At 43.7% G+C, this 16682-nt stretch overlaps 1 protein-coding gene across 1 annotated transcript in view; it reads right to left on the bottom strand.

Annotated features, from left to right (window-relative positions):
- Nucleotides 1-11636, bottom strand: part of kiz (kizuna centrosomal protein) — a 28600-nt gene extending 16964 nt beyond the window's left edge. The window contains exons 1-9 of the mRNA XM_084438392.1: nt 11504-11636; nt 10895-10957; nt 10479-10635; nt 8795-8860; nt 6269-6872; nt 5732-6032; nt 2720-2842; nt 1737-1904; nt 504-654 (exon numbers count right to left, since the gene is read on the bottom strand). Of these exons, the coding sequence (XP_084294518.1) occupies nt 504-654; nt 1737-1904; nt 2720-2842; nt 5732-6032; nt 6269-6872; nt 8795-8860; nt 10479-10635; nt 10895-10957; nt 11504-11583 (1713 nt within the window). The 5' untranslated portion in view covers nt 11584-11636. The remainder of the gene's footprint in view (nt 1-503; nt 655-1736; nt 1905-2719; nt 2843-5731; nt 6033-6268; nt 6873-8794; nt 8861-10478; nt 10636-10894; nt 10958-11503) is intronic.
- Between the last annotated feature and the right edge of the window lie 5046 nt (nt 11637-16682).

Here is a 16682-nt window from a genome sequence, read left to right as displayed (position 1 = left end):
TCTATGCATGTAAAACAATATAACATCTAATTCATGAGAAAAAAATTTGATCTATTTTGTGAAATATAATGACTATAAGTAGGCTAATGATTATTGTTCCCACGATGCACCTTACGTATGCATGCACTGACGTACAGGGGTCAGTCTAATGCTGCCCCCCCCCCCGAATTTCATATATTCACAATCTTGAAAAAAAAAAAAAAAGTTTCCACTACATTATCACAAAGGAACATGCATCATGGGTGGGGGACAACATGTTTACTGGCTTGAACAGAAATCCTTGTGTAGTGATGTTTCATTGTGACCAATTGTGCTGGGAGAAGGAAAAATCACGTTTTGTAAAGGAAGGTTTTATTTGGAACGGCTAAAAACACTGTACAGTAAAAGTGAAAGCAAAAATAATCATATGAATGTTGAGTGGACTATCCCTTTAATGCCCCCCTCCCCCTCCTCCTTCCCTTCCCGCGTGGGCGTGTGTGTGAGGGGGGCGGCTGCTAGGCTACCTGATGGCTGTAGGAGGCGTGTTGCTGCACCAGCAGCGGGGTGAACAGCTGGACCAGGCGCTCGGTGGCGAGGACGCGCTGGCCCTTGAGCAGGAGGGCGTGCTTGAACCAGCGGTCCCACAGCGGCGCCGCGTCACGGGGGAGACCGGAGCTGCAGGGCGGGGAGAGAGCCAGAGCGGGAGGGAGACGCAGGCGCCACCGTGGGGGACAGAGAGAGAGGCCGGGTGACAGGATACGCATCACTCACTGTACACAGTGACATTAAGAAATGTCTAATCATTCCTTTCAAGATAAGAGTGAAAGGTTCTGTGATAACTCCTAAATCAAGAAAATCTATACATCGAGAGTTATGTTTGAATTAACTTTTAGTATGAACTCCATTTACACATTCGGATATTATATTCTTGGGAAAGGATGGAAAGTATTGGTTTGAGTATGACCTCTTTTCATTGCAGGAAAATCCTTGAAGGTATTTGAAAAGAGGGAACTGAAGCTAATCTGAGGATACAGTCAACAAGCTGAAACCGTTAGGAAACTCAGTGGCACAGTGGGATATGACATCTGTGGATATCTAGCCTGAGTACACGCTAGGAGATCTTCATGAAAACAATTTGAGTATTGAAGACCTTAGCCTTGATGTGTGACTCCTCATTATCGAAAGAAACAGCAGTCACAAGATGCATTTTTTCACAAGGGGCGTTTCATTTGCTCATGATATTCGCATGACTGGCGTTGGCACTGAAGGTTAAGGAAATGACCTTAACACGTGTGGACATCGGTGATGGTGACATGGACACAGCTGTTCGACGCCATCTCACCAAGTGTTCCAAATGTACAGTATGCTCCCCCTCCCCCCGCCCCAGCCCACCTCTCTGTACTCCAGTCAAACTGTCAGGAAACCATCCAGGACCTAATCTGCTCTTTGTCTGAAAAGTGGAATTCATCTTTAAAATCTGCTCGCTTTCCATTCAGACACTAATCTATTGAACGCTGTCACTTCTCAAGCACTGATATCTCTGCTCTGAATGACTCCATTATACAGTAGCTATTTATAACAGGAGCGGGAGTTGAACATCTTTCCGTCTTTACACACACGCACGCACGTACACGTGTGCGAAGATACAGTGTCATTACAATCACAATGTGCCTGTGGTAGAGACTGTACACATCAAACGATTAACTTACAACCCCTGACATATACAGTCTTATCTTGGACAATGTCTTTCTCCTTACCTTATGCTCTCAGGCTTGGCGTTGGACCTGTGAGCTCTAACTATCTCCTCCGGTAGCAGGCAGCCCTTTGACATGCTCCATGACAACCTCTGAAGTTGATGAAGGACGACTGCTCCACACGCTTCCAGGTCCTCTCCGTTCAAGCCTGCTGCCCTGGTGTTACAAAGGCTGCCCAATATATAGAGAGCAGTGAGCCAGCATCACCAGCATCGGAACCTATGGGCTCCACAGGTCAGGAGCACACACACACTAACAAATACAGGTAGGGCACGCGACCGCTGCATTTTAGAAGTCAGCTACTCCCCCCAAAAAGTCGACTACTCGATTAATTGACAATGTCTTTTTGTATGCCATTTTTACAAATGATCAGTTGTATGTTATTGAAAAACACCATAAATATTATTTCCCCCACTTTTTTTTTTTTTTTAGATACAGGCACGCACACACACACAAGCTGTGGTAAACAATAACATATACGACGTCAGCAGGGGATCACCACATGCAGTGCTGTTTCACTAGGGCTGGCTTAATGTAACCTGGTACTTGCATGTTTAGATGGTTTTGTAGGGATAATTGGACAGGAGGTGGGAGGTTGCTCCCTCAAAGCCATACCGTTCGCACATTTATTGAGGAGTATTTCCTCATCGTGATTGCTATAGAAACCACAATGGTTGCTTTTTACATCCGCCGCATCCCCCCCGACCTCCTAGCACAGCCGCATCATTGTGCAGCTAAATGTCGTTACTATGACAATCCAGTGTGTTCGAAAACCCTTCGGAAACCAAGACGTGTGTGCGAGAGTGTTGTTAGGGCTGGACTGATGACACTTGATATAAAGTGAGAGCCCTTGGTGGCAGGACAATACGTTTTCCTCCAGGTACACCAACACTACTTGATGATAATAGAAAGGAATTGGAGCTTAACGCAGGGAAAAACAATGGTAATACAAATTCTGATTAGGCTAATTTTCAACAACAGCTCACCTGATAAGTTCCTTGCGTTGCCTCTCACTGACTGATGAACCCCTGTAGACATTAGTTTGTTCCCCACAGAGCCGTGCTTCAATGCTCTCCAACAGATGAAAGAGTCCTTCCAGTGAAAGAACCCTGAAGGAACAGATTATAACAGATTAAAGTATCACAGATTGAAAAAAAAAGGCAGAGAGGACAACTGGTCGATATTTCTGTTAGCTGATTCTTGCAGGGCCTCAACGTCCAGTCCAGAGGTCAGACGAGCACTAGACAGTGTTGTCATCACAGTTGGGCCTTGGACCATTCAATATACTACCGATAGTGAGGGAATGACAGGTCACTGGGAGACATAGTTCCACGGTAGTGGGTAAATTGGCAATGAGCTGTTAAGGTCGCAGAAATATAGCACATTATGTTGCAACCTCAAAATCATTACCTGGATGGTGTAGAAAATGTCAGAAATGATAAAACCGTATTGCCTAAAAAGAAATATGAATTCAACCACCAATAAAATAGTACCACCTCCTAATAAAAAAAACCTAGGGTGATTTCATTTGGTGCATTTACACTTTAATGTGGCTGTGAGAGCCTGTGAAAAATGAGAAATGGATGCCTAATGCATGTGGATTTGGGGAATCCTTCTCTTTCTGGAGCATTAAGCTCTGGGTGGCCGACATTGAATTCCCCAGGAAGGCCCAGCCGAGGTCCCGCGCCCCCCAACATAAAAGGGGCAAAAAGAATTTATGACAATCTATAATGGGCTCTGGGGTTAAGGGTCACCAAACAATTGCTCCTTCTCTTCTGCAGGCTGTTTCCTGGTAACATCCTGATTAAGCCTGAAGCTTGAATTATACCCATGATATTCTGTAGTGCACAATCCATCTGGGCTAAGTCCTCTTCAATACAGCTGAAGTAGCATGGGCAAAAGCTCTGCCTTTCTCCTCTCCTCCCGTCAGCCTGGGCTTTCAACCAGTCATCATCTTTCTCTCCACTTTATTTGTCAGAGCTCTTCAGACGGGGACCTTCGGAAAAAACATTTTTTGAATTTGTTGTGTGTTTTGAGGCTTTGTCGCCAGGTCTCCAACTTCACTTCTGGTGTTGCTGTGTGTGTGTGTGTGTGTGTGTTTGATGTTGCTGTGTGTGTTTGTGTCGACATCATCAGGAGCATATTGTTAGTGGGGAGTGGCCAGGGTCAGCCTGTCTGGAGGTGATATTCCACCGGTACAGTGAAGCCTCCTGGGTAATATTCCCCCAGTACAGTGAAGCCTCCTGGGTGATTTCCCACATAGAATGGTCTCACGGTGTGATTGGTGTAAGGGCACTGTAACACACACGTTACAGGTACCGGGAACAAGCGTCCGATACTAATAGCTGTATTTTCAGAGCCCTAGTGGAAAATAATTCCCCACAAATTGTAGGTTATCTATAAGGTAATTAGGGTACAACGGCCTTAATAGCAAACAGAAAATGTAAGAACAATTGTTGGTTATTTTACGTTTTTATGTTTGATACAATCCCACATTTTCTTCAGGTACTCATATCATGACTCATGGACATAAATAACAAGACAAGACAACCCCTGCTGAGCGAGTACTGCGTGCTCCATCACAATACCGGCTGATGAATAATGGCCTACAGGCTCCGGAGTCGGCCTATAAAGAGCCATATTACTGTATGAACCAGGCTATTCCTCTTCTTACTATAGGGGGAAATAAATTGTGCAGCCTGACTATGAGCGAGAGCATACTAAGGGTCCATTATTGTGAGCACTGAAAACCCCCGGGGGGACGCTGCCATCTTCCAATTAATATATTATATGTTGGGATAGTCTAATGAATTGGCCGGGCTTGTTTTCCCTGCCTGTGAGCTGAATGGGAACAGCGATATAAACTCTAACCTTGACGTGAGAGAGAAGCCGCAGAGAAAGAGAGAGAGGGAGGGGGAGAGAGAGAGAGAGAGAGAGAGAGAGAGAGAGAGAGAGACTGGGTGCTCTAGGCTTTTACATCAAAGCCTTGGTTTTCTCCTCATACACAAGGCTCGGTGTTAACAATGAGAGCACTGCCCCCGCCAGAGGTCACGTTGGAACAATCAAGTACGGTGAGACATACAAACATCTCCACTATTCAGCCGTTATTCCTGTTGTCATGGACACAATGCCAACTGATCTGGTAAAAGAAGGTCCTTGAAAATGCAGGGACCTATGAAAAATATTAAGAGCACCTACATACATATGTACAACAGTTTTTGTTGTTCACTATTAGTTTTATTAACAAAAGCGTTAATTTAAAATCCCACACAATGTCATCGACTTGGTAATGAGGTGACAATAAGAAACTTTTTTTTTTTTTCTTGTATTCGCTTGTTTGCCTTCAGTGTGTCCATGTTTTGAAAAGCAATTTATTTCTGAGTAAATAGCACGGGTCTTGCTGATTAAACTCCCATTCCCGTCTCTGTTCAATCCATCCCAAGACGACGGGGTCCTCAAACTCCGAGGCCATCATGTGCTGGATTTGTTGCTCTGAGTGCTGTCCACATGCCCACCCTCCAGAACACTCTATGGAGCCACACATGTCCTCCTCCACTGGGACTTCCTGAGGTCTCTCAAGCAGAAAATTGCTCTGTTACAGCATTATCTTGGATTATGGCAATAATGTCTGCCGCGGGTCTGGAGCCCTCCCTATAAGGTGGACTACTGCCTCTGCTGAGCTACGCTGCCAGCGAGGTCGTGTGGAGCGTGACTCCCAAGATCCTCTCTGTCGGTTGCCAATGTGGCGGCGAGGGAGAGGGGAGGGGAGAGGAGAGGAAAGGACCGCCTCCCGTCTTCACCAGCTCATCATCACACAAGGCCCTGTTCAGCTCGGCCCCCTCGGGAACAGCGCGCTGCAGAGCTGAAGCTTAGAGCTCGCCACTAGCTACAGCATGCCCTTTGTCGAACTCGCTCGACAATAAACTACGACACAACAGCCGCAACTAGCAGCAAAATGCAATCTCTACTGCGCATGCGGTATCCCAAACGCAGCCTACCTCTCTGATGATGGTTCTGGAGGTGTGGATCCTCTACTCGATCGGGGTCTGGTTTTGGGTTCTGCGTCGCAGAGGGATTCCAGACTGCGTGGACTGGAGCTGCGGAGCTCGCTCCTCGGGGGTGTAGCACTCCTCTCAGGCGGGCCCTGTGGCCCTCCTGACCCCCTGGTAGGGGGGGCGTCGGGCCGGTGGAGCCCGTCCTCCGGCAGCTCCGAGTCCGTAAGGGAGATTGAGAGGTCGCTGTCGCTGGTCACCGACAGGTCCACGCTGGAACTGGGAACACTCACACTCGCACTCCTCTCTGAGAACACAAGATGATGAGACGAGATGATTTCAGTAACCGTGTAGCTGTCCTGTACCTCTGCATTATCTTTAGAAATGAAATAATACTCAAAAAGGAGACTCTCAGAGGTAGGCTACATTGGAAATTCAAATTCCCGTAGCAATGAAATAGCCCTGTCAGAACAACCCATGAAAACACAGTATCCTTTCCACAGCGCACCAGATACAATAACTCTCAGAAATGGGATCACGAACCTGGCTCGTCTTGAGACCCTTTCCCAAACTCTGTCTCAGAGGCTGACCCCCGGTGCCCTCTCCCCGCTCGCTCCTTTATGGCGTCCTGATGAATGTCCTCTCTGGAGTGAGTGGATTCTGCAGGTGGATTCGTCTCACACACAGGGCCGTCGGCGCTGAGAGGCAGACTATTCTTCCCGGGCCTCGTCAAGGTCACCGGAGGTGACGGCGGCCGTTCGTCAGCTCCGAAGGGTGCGCCGGCGCCGGCTGCGGAGGCACGGACTGATGGAGCCGCCGCCGCCGCCCTTTCATGTCTGTCACTGAAATTACAGCCGTCGGGGGAATCATTTGAGCCCAAAATGTCATCTGATAAGCTCGCTCGGCTGTCTGCCGCAGCCTCTCCGGGAACTTCTGAGTCCTTCAAAAGGCCACTTGGTGGGCGTTTGGAGGAACGCGGCCGACGATTGGACGAACTGCGCAGCGCTTGCCACGAGTGTACACTTGTGGTGGCGTCTTCAGCTGCAGACATCCCGGAGGTCTGGCGACTCAGGAATATTCCAGCTGGCTCGTGTAAATCCTTAGCCAGGTGAGACTGGGAATCATCCTGCTGTGGTAAAATATCTCCCTGAGAAAAAAAGAAATAGATATGTACTGTATACAACATCAACCAGTAAGACAAGCTGATCAGAACATTCAGTTTGTCACCTCGGTGTATCCTACAAGTCTATAACCTTGTGCCTATGGCCGCAGTACAACCAGTGGTATACTGGTGCTACACCAAGCACACCTCCTCATGAGTTATTGCTTCAGTAACGTACACTGCTCCCTGACATCCCTGTGCTCCAAATCAAGACCACCAAGATTTCTCCTGACAGGCTGCCTCCCCATCCGATTTTAGAGCAGAGGAAGGAACATTGACTATGCCATTTCAATTATTCAAGATGGACGTCACCTCAAAGCTGTACATGTATCATAACAAGTAGACTGAAAAGACTGCTACGAATCTAATGGTCAAGGATGGTCAAGCAGTGACTCGGGCAGTGAATAATCCAGGTCTATTTTTCAGGATGGCTTCAAGTTGGTCTTAAATTCATGGACATTTGATTATTTCTGCAACACTGCCAAGTACAACCCTCACAGGTTTTGGAGGCTCTTCTCTGAATAAAGTCAATTCTGGAGTGTTATAAAAGTATCACTTCTTTCTGTTGAAATGCTGACAGTTTATTGGGCCATGGTCAAAATTCTTTTCAAGCCTTCTTTCAGAAAATTGTTGCACGATCAATGTTTTAACTTTTAATCTTATTAGCAATCCTTTACCCCAGTTGTGATTCATGTCTACAATGGCACCAAGGGGGGGGGGGGTGGAGAGGGGGGGGGGGGGGGTGCAGATGCTAAAAAACCTTCCCCCAAACATAATAACAAAAAGCATGGCTTCTGTTTCTTTTCTGATAAGAGTCTTAAATACCAAACAGTTAGCTGCTTAATAGCATTCACTGTAAACCATGCAGCCTGCCCAGTAGATCCACAAAGTAGGTAGAAAGAGGAAAAGTTAATTTCTTGGCTGAGTGATTCCATCGGTAGCTGCAGGGCAAAGTAGAAAGTGTTTCACTAAAGTAGCAATTGATTCTTCTATCAATCTGCGGCACGCTCGTGCTCTTCCAAGGAATGTATTAAATATGAAAATCATATCCCGTTATCGTCTGTCTCCAGCTTTCAGCCCGGTAAGCTTCCCTTAATGAATGCTGCAGCCAGAGGGACATGCACACTGCCAGCAATGGCTTGTATGCATAATGGAGTGACGGTACCATTTTCTCATTACAATATCGGCAAGCTGAGGGGGGTTTTGCACACAGTCACAAGTGACTGCTCTAGACAGCATGCTCCAAGTTATTATGAGATGTCTTAGGCATTTCATCTAAAAGAGCTTTAACTGCTTTAAGTGAAGGGAGAGGCAGCTATGGGCTTGAACTACATCGCTTGTACAGATGCACCGGCCGGGATTAGACACCTGGGTTTTTACAGATACACAGTTTAAATGTAGACTCCTCTACAGATTTGCTCAGGGTAATGTCTACTTTTCATTGTTGTTCCAAAACCTGAAAAAAACAAAGTTTGATATGGGCAAGATTTGCATTATCCTTGTAGACATTACAAAAAAGAATTCAGCACTCTAAAAGCATGCAAGTACACAGTACTTCTTTTCAGTCTTAACAACAAAAATGTTATATGCCAAGCCTTAACACTGTGCAATGTAGAAGGTATTAATATAGATATATCCGTATCAATGGTTACCTCTTTGTGCACTGTATCTAACAATATTCACAAATAAACCTGTCTTAAAAATCTATTATATAAAAAGTAGGCTACCCTCAAATTACAAAGATAGACTGCAACAAAAACAAAACAGAAGGGAAGGTTATACATTACATTTGCAGCAACCTTATTTTAGTAGAGGAATTAACAATAAGGTTCAGCAGAAGCAGAAGGATTTTATATTCTAATGATATGATGAATATGCAATTTCAAGACGCCACTTATTGCAGTTACCTTATTTGTTTGATCTTTTTTTCCCCTTATAGCCATAAATTTGGAAATTCGCTTCAAGCACTCCATCTGTAAAAATATCACATACAACTATGAATCTATATTTAATAAAATTGAACATCATACTAGTGGAAAATAAATAAATAAATAAAATACATTTAATAAAATGATGATTAATAATAACAATAATAATCGTTATACTACAGTAGTAGTAGTAGTAGTAGTAGCATTATAGTAATACAGTACATATGCAACATAGAATACAAATACTACATAGTTTTCTCCAATACTGATAGTCCTAGAATTTATGATAATTCATATGGATGATAACTAGACTAATTGGCATGTGTCACAGGTAATTTGACATTAACTAGACATGCTTAAACACAAGGTTTCTTCTATATGGTTATATAGTGTTAAATATGATCAGCAAACATGGGAGGAGGAATTCAAAGTGTCCAAACAGGAGCTTCAGTCACCACGGGTACTCCCCAGTGAGTGTCCTCCACACTGGCTGCCAACACTCTTAATCAATTATCTGAGTAGCCAGACTGACTGCCCTAATCCCAACTCTAATTAAACAGTCTAATGGTGCAGTTAAGGGCACTAGGATTAACTCCAACAGAACAGGCCTTTTTTGAAACAACACAAATTTCCACAAAAAAGGTGACATTTGTTAATCAAAATTGCTGAATCCACTTGCTATCTATTTGCACCCATTTTGCGATAAAGACAAAGACACAATACTATCAGGATTAGAAAAGAATGGTATGTGTGAATTAATGTATACATTAATAAAGATAACATTCTGTGCTGTACTATTCTGGGCCTTGGAATTGGAAACGCGCATCCAAATCAGTGTAATACACTATATAATAACAATGAGTTTTAGGCTATCTGGTGATATTGTTTTTTAAACTAGTCAATAATGTTGTAAAGGCCCCTTTTAATATGAAGGCTATTAGTGCTAAACAGTTGAATAAAAAAGGAATAGAATCACATAGGCTAACCATGGAAACGGTTGGATATGGATATAATAAAAGCAAATGACAACAAACGTATGACTCATAAAGCATAAAGAGGAACCAAACCAAGTGCTTGAGGCGGGAATAAACCTCTGGAGCACTATAGTGTCTCAATATTGGGCAATTAATTTAGCGAGTTATAATTAACCAATTTTGTTAATTTGATATTAAGCTGTGGAGCACTGTCATTGAGTTTTAAGTGATAAATCTGACTCCCTCATTGTTTTCCCTCTTGCTCATTTGCTTCCAGTGATAAATAGCAGCGTTTGAGTGCATACTATTGTCATATGAAGCACATGAGAGTAAATATCACTAAAATGTGACAATTAGCATATTACAACTGAAAATAAAGATGGCACATGTAGGCCTATCATATTTTACAAAGTCTGCATTATTTACTTCTTGTGGAATACACAAAAACATTCACACACGGACTTTCACAAGCGCAAGAAAAAACAATACAAAATCAGACATGTTTTCACTTATAAGTGCTGCATTAGTGCTGTAACCTTCTAACCTCTATAAAAAAATAATTTGCAGAACATCTACAGTAAAGTAGGTTATACATTTGCAGAGAAAAAATAAACTTGTTACCGAAACAACAATTGGTATTCTGATGCTAGAGCAGTGTCAGTCACATGTGTTGTACTGTAGGTAGCTACCTTCTGTTGATGCAGGGAGCTATGGTCGGGATGATGCTCCTTCATGTTCATTTCTATGCACTCCACGTCTCTCAGAAGCTCCAGGTTTCTCATTTTCGCTTGCCTCTCTCTCTCACAGATTTCCTTAAGATACCCAGAGAGTTTGCTGACCTGTGAGCTAGAGGGAGTGAAGATCTATTAAAAGCTTTGACTCAGATGAGGAGTGGACTAAAGTACATAAAATACAAGTACACAAACACATTTTGAAATGAAGGCACAGTGCTTGAATCCAACTGTGATGACGTTAAAGTCTAATATAAGGTCATGTTCTGAATTCATGTGATGAGTATTGCACTTGTTATTCATCACGAGTTTGATGAGTGTTGCACTTGAGTATTGCACTTAATGTTGACTATGGATGGGATTAAATAATTTACATTCGTGTATCAGATGTGGAATAGGCAAACAGCTCTCTCTCCAACTCCAATCTCCTCTTCTCCCTGCAAGGATTTAAGAGGTATTCTTACCGGGCATTTCAATATAATTCACATCCATCACACCCTAACTCAACAGGCAACACAATACTACTCAGTGCATTGGGAAAGAATCCTGGCTACAGTCACAAGACCTGTTAGCTAGCTAGCTAACAGTTAACTAGCTAGTTCGGCGCCCCTTTGACTTGATAAGCTAACGTTAGCCAGCTGAATGAACAACGATCAACTGGTATGGGCTATTGTAAAGTGACATTACTGTATGTCTTGCAGGGCAGCCGTACGCACAGTATGCGCTATGCTACCGCTATCTCCAAAGTGAAATGATCCAACATACAATGATGCTAACGTTAGGTAGCTAGCAAGCAAACTAGCCAGTGCTACGTGTAACAGGCTAACAGACTAGCTAGTGCTACGTGTAACAGGCTAACAGTAGCGTGGGTATTATTAGCATCAGCTGACAGCAGCACCATCCTCGACGGGGAGAGTCCCTCACCTCAGCTCGGGGTCTTAACATGGGCCTTGCTATAACGTAGAGAAAGGCGAAAAACTTACTTTTCATGTAAACTTTGTTGAATAGCTCCTATCCTTTCATAGTACTGGGCATCACAAAAAGCCATGTCTACGGTCCTCATTGGTGCTGCGGGGACGATTTAGTATCAGAACAGGGTAGTAGCTTGTATCAGAACAGGGTAGTAGCTTGTATCAGAACAGGGTAGTAGCCATGGAGGTATAGGGTAGTAGCTTGCCTAGCCGAAACGTGTTTGCATTGGTTGCCATGAGTACCGCTTCCCATAATAACCCCCTCGTGGTAAACACACACGCGGGAGGAGGTTTGGGAGACTGCCCCAGAGCGCTGATCCAGGGTCGGATTTTCCTTACCCATAATAACAGCATCCCTGTCATGTGAAATAACCACGTCATAGGCTATGAAAATATCAAGGAAAGGCATATCAAGACTGTATTTGTGAGTCAAACATCTGACTGATTAGGCCTACCAAAACACCTCTTTTTAACTTTCTTTGAAAATAAAAGCTTACAATAACTTGCTATAATAATATGCTGATAGGCTTGTTGAAGTCCCTCTCAAATAAATTCTGTGATAAATCCTAGCTAGCAGACCTGCCAGCTTTGTGTCCTCCACAGGTGTATCAAGTGGTCTAATTGGCTCTAGTGCATAGGCTGCGTTCCGAATCGCCTACTACCCTACTATATAGTATGCCAAAACAGAATGTAGTATGTCCCAATACATAGTATGCCACATGCAGTATGGCAAAAGTACCAGGATGACCTACTACATCCGGTCGTATTTTGCAGTATGCACGCCAGCCATGGATGTATTATATAAACTGGATACAGCCACTCCATTCACTGGCCGCTATCAACAATGAAGCCCTATTGAACCGCGCCATCTTGGCAAAATTTGTAGTCATTTGACTATTTCCGGTTACTTTTGACTTGCGCAGTTGTGCTTTTCTGGCCTTCCGGTTACTTTTGACTTGCGCAGTTGAGCTTCTCTGGCCGACGCGCGTCCACGAAAAAGTTCACATTTCTCTGAAATGTAAACGCGCGTTCCCGGCTCTCCCCGCTTTGATTTAGCAATGAAAACCGGCTTGCATATTAACCTGTTTTTGTCAAATATATCAATTGGAGAAATTATTTTTTGATCCTGGCATCTTAGTTTTAACAGGTTAAATATAATTGAACATGTTTTGTTTGCTAGTAGATGGTATTCATTCCGTTCGCGATAACGTTATTGCAGCCAGGCTAAATTCCTCCAGGGAGTCAGTGACAGGCGAGTTGAAGAGCTTCACTCCCCGCCAGCAGGAGCATTGGCCGCGGCTACCGCATCTTGGATAACCCGCTGAGTTCCTGGCTGCTATTTCACATTCGCCCTTGATCAATCCCAATACCGATCCATGGTAACAATGAATCAATCGTTCAGATCAGATCGGAAGTGCTGCATGCATGTTACAACATCATTGTTAGCTTTATTAACATTAGCAATTATTAGCCTTTTCCAGGAATGGACAGAAATGGGATATTTTTAGAATAACAGGAATTTATTAATTTAAACGTTAGAGAGATAAATGTAGGCTATGGTTATGTTAATAAAGCTAACAATGATGTTGTAACATGCATGCAGCACTGCCGATCTGATCTGAACGATTGATTCATTATTACCATGGATCGGTATTGGGATTGATCAAGGGCGAATGTGAAATAGCAGCCAGGAACTCAGCGGGTTTTCCGAGATGCGGTAGCCGCGGCCAGAGCTCCTGCTGGCGGGGAGTGAAGCTCTTCAACTCGCCTGTCACTGACTCCCTGGAGGAATTTAGCCTGGCTGCAATAACGTTATCAAGAACGGAATGAATACCATCTACTAGCAAACAAAACATGTTCAATTATATTTAACCTGTTAAAACTAAGATGCCAGGATCAAAAAATAATTTCTCCAATTGATATATTTGACAAAAACAGGTTAATATGCAAGCCGGTTTTCATTGCTAAATCAAAGCGGGGAGAGCCGGGAACGTGCGTGGACGCGCGTCGGCCAGAGAAGCACAACTGCGCAAGTCAAAAGTAACCGGAAATAGCCAAGTGACTACAAATCTAGCCAAGATGGCGCGGTTCAATAGGCCTTCACTTTAGATTTCGAATCCTGGGGGCTTGACGCCAGCAGGCTTTTCTGGCTATTCTGACCCACAATCCTTTGCGCAGCGGTAATGTGCGTCACATGCGCGAGTTGACAGCTGTAGACGAATGTCGCGTTATGGACAGCGACGGATGTGGGCTAATTTCAAGGCGCAATGTTATGACAAGGTAGTATGTCCCAATTGGATGCCTACTGCTTGCAAAGTACGTACTTTCTAAGGGCAGCTGTAGTAGGTACTGGTAGTAAGAAGTAGAAGTATGCGATTCGGAACGCAGCATAGAATCCTATGCAATCAGACAAATTGACACACCTGTGTAGAGCACAAATATGGCAGATCTTGGACTACATTTGGTACCCATGAATATCTCATACCACACACAGTTGTTCCCAACAAACGCCCAATAGCATATTGTCCAATATTCTGATGACAATTAGGGTCTAATTGTCAACAACTGATCAGTGAGTATTGTTAAATATGTGATGAATTAGCTGCACCGTTCTGTCAGGCTCCAAGCAGAGCCTGTCAAACCATTTTGTCATGGTAAGGCTACTACACCAATGCGTCTCAGCTGAGATGCTGCAGCCTAATTGGCAGCTCCTCTAAATGCAGACCATAATCAAGCAATTTCCCCAATTCTAGCCCTATCAAATTGCTCTTTAGCTGTTGAACTGGGGAGTTTTGCTGTCCTTTTCACATGCTAATCTCTCCTATTCAGCATCTCTCTGTGAGGCTATTTGTTGTGGAATAAATCCTCTTGTTAGCCTCCTGCATGTATAATTGATATTGTTGCAGGCCTCTTTGTTAGGGCTGCACACAGCTGAAAGGCACTGCTTTAGAGGTGATGAAGAGAGTGAGACTTGCAACATCGCTCTTCTGCTGAGGTTGGTAAAAGTGATCAATCCTGTTATATTGCAATATTGTAAATAGGCTGTAGGCTACTGGCACTGTGGGTACAGTATATCATTGATAAATGCTTTGAGTACTGTCATTATGCACTGGAGGTGGTTTGATGAGCTGTGTGTAATGTAGTGGCGAACGGGTGGGAAACTCCACTAGTGAGTGTGTGTGTGTGTGGGGGGTCATGTCCCCCTCATATTTTGAAATTTGCATTGTGCTCCCGCAGTTGTTGAATAATCAACAGATGAGGGCAAAGCTCTTGTACTGGAAAAAGTACACATTTCCTAAGTGATTCCCCCCACTTCTCAAACCAAAACTATGCTCTTATAATGAATAACTTTGATGGAGACTAGGTTTACAGTACAGGTTTACAGGTTTACTACCTTAGCTCCAAGAACTAATGACTTGGTTTTTGCTCAGCATACTTAATAATAATAATAATAGATTTAAAAAGCACATTTTTACTCAAGAACACTGTACAGTACATAATATAGTAAAAGAGCGGAGTAAAAAGATAAAAGATAATAAAAAATAAAAAGGGACTAAAAACAACTGCGGGATAGCGCTACTCTGAACCCTGGCCGTGCTGTGGGAAGGCGAGTCTGAAGAGATGTGTTTTTAGTTGGTTTTTGAAGAGGCTGATGGAATCAGAGGCATGGACGGAAGGCGGGAAGTAGGGCTGCTCGATTATGGCAAAAATCATAATCACGATTATTTTGATTGATATTGAGATCACGATTATTTAACACGATTATTCATTTCATTTTTTCGTTTTGAATCAAAAGTTTTAACATTTTCTTAACATATCAAATTGACTTTGATAACAATTAATTTATTAAATGTTGACTGGCTTTTCTTTTTAACAATGTTCTTTGGATTAGATACATTTCTCCCATGGGAGACAAATTGTGAACCTTGACCTTGATAAATAAATAAAAGTGCCAAAACGGATAAATAAAGAAGCTTCAAAGCCCCGCCACCACCACAGAAGAAGACTACCTCGGAAAAATAATTTCACTATGACAGAACGCGTCTAAATAAGTTATTTAATGGTAGCGCCGAGGCTTCAAAACCCAGCATTTGTTAAAATAGACCCTTTTGCTTAGGTAAGAGAAGTTTCATGTTTATCTGACCTCTCCTAAATAGGCCGATACCGATTTATTTTGACGGCAAAGTGAATGGACCGGCAAAGGACTGTTTTCTGGCATGAGCGAGCGGAATGCGACAACGGGACTGAGAAGGGCTGCTTTGAGGGGCAGCTACGACTGCGTAGCAAATTTTACACACCGTGTCAACTTGGTCCAAATCTGTCTCCGCGAACCCATAGGGTTTCCACACCACTGACGTGGTTTTAGCTCTCTCGTCCACCAACGGCTCTCTTTCTGCTGCCATAATCTTGTTCGAGAGGAGCATGCGTGCGCCTCACAACTCGTCTCGCTCTGAACGAAAGTGTTTGTTTTGGGGCTTTGGGGGGTGGGGGAGGGGTCAAGCACAGTATAGCTCTGCAGTGTAGGGTGCGCTTGATTTGTGAAAGATCGTTTTATGGCGATTATTTTGTTTTAATGATCGTTGACAGCCCAGATCTTAATCTAGATTAAAATCCGATTAATCGAGCAGCCCTAGCGGGAAGGAATTCCAGAGCCTGGGAGCAGCAGCAGAGAAAGCTCGGGTCACATCACTAAGGGTGGATCGTTTGGTGTGAGAGATGGAAAGAAGTCCGGCATCAGTGGAACAGAGTCTATATAAAATCACCGAAAAACTTTGTGGCAAAAACACAGTTATCTGTTCCTGTAAAAAACAAGGATGGTAACAACCTGTTAACAGAGAGTGAACAGGCAGCGAGAGGGGTGCAGCAGTTTCGTGAAGTCCTCAACTGCCCTCAACCAGAACATCCTGCTAACCCCACATCTGCAGATAACATAGGCCTACTCAACATCAACACCAGCCCAACAAGTGAAACAGAAGACAGAAGTGCCATCCAGATAACAAAGGACGAGAAAGCTGCAGTCTTTGACTCCATCCAGGCAGAGAGCTGACCGCAACACCTAAGTTAAGGTTCTCACAGACCTGTTCAGAAACGTCTGGGACAGAAATGTTATTCCTGTGGATTGGGCCAAAGGTCTGATTGCTAAAATTCCAAAGAAAGACAATCTCCAAAACTGCAACAACTTCCATGCTGC

The sequence above is a fragment of the Borostomias antarcticus genome, assembly GCF_949987555.1.
Source record: "Borostomias antarcticus genome assembly, chromosome: 5".
In the NCBI taxonomy this organism is placed as follows: domain Eukaryota; kingdom Metazoa; phylum Chordata; class Actinopteri; order Stomiiformes; family Stomiidae; genus Borostomias; species Borostomias antarcticus.
This window is presented reverse-complemented; position numbering and strand designations above follow the sequence as displayed.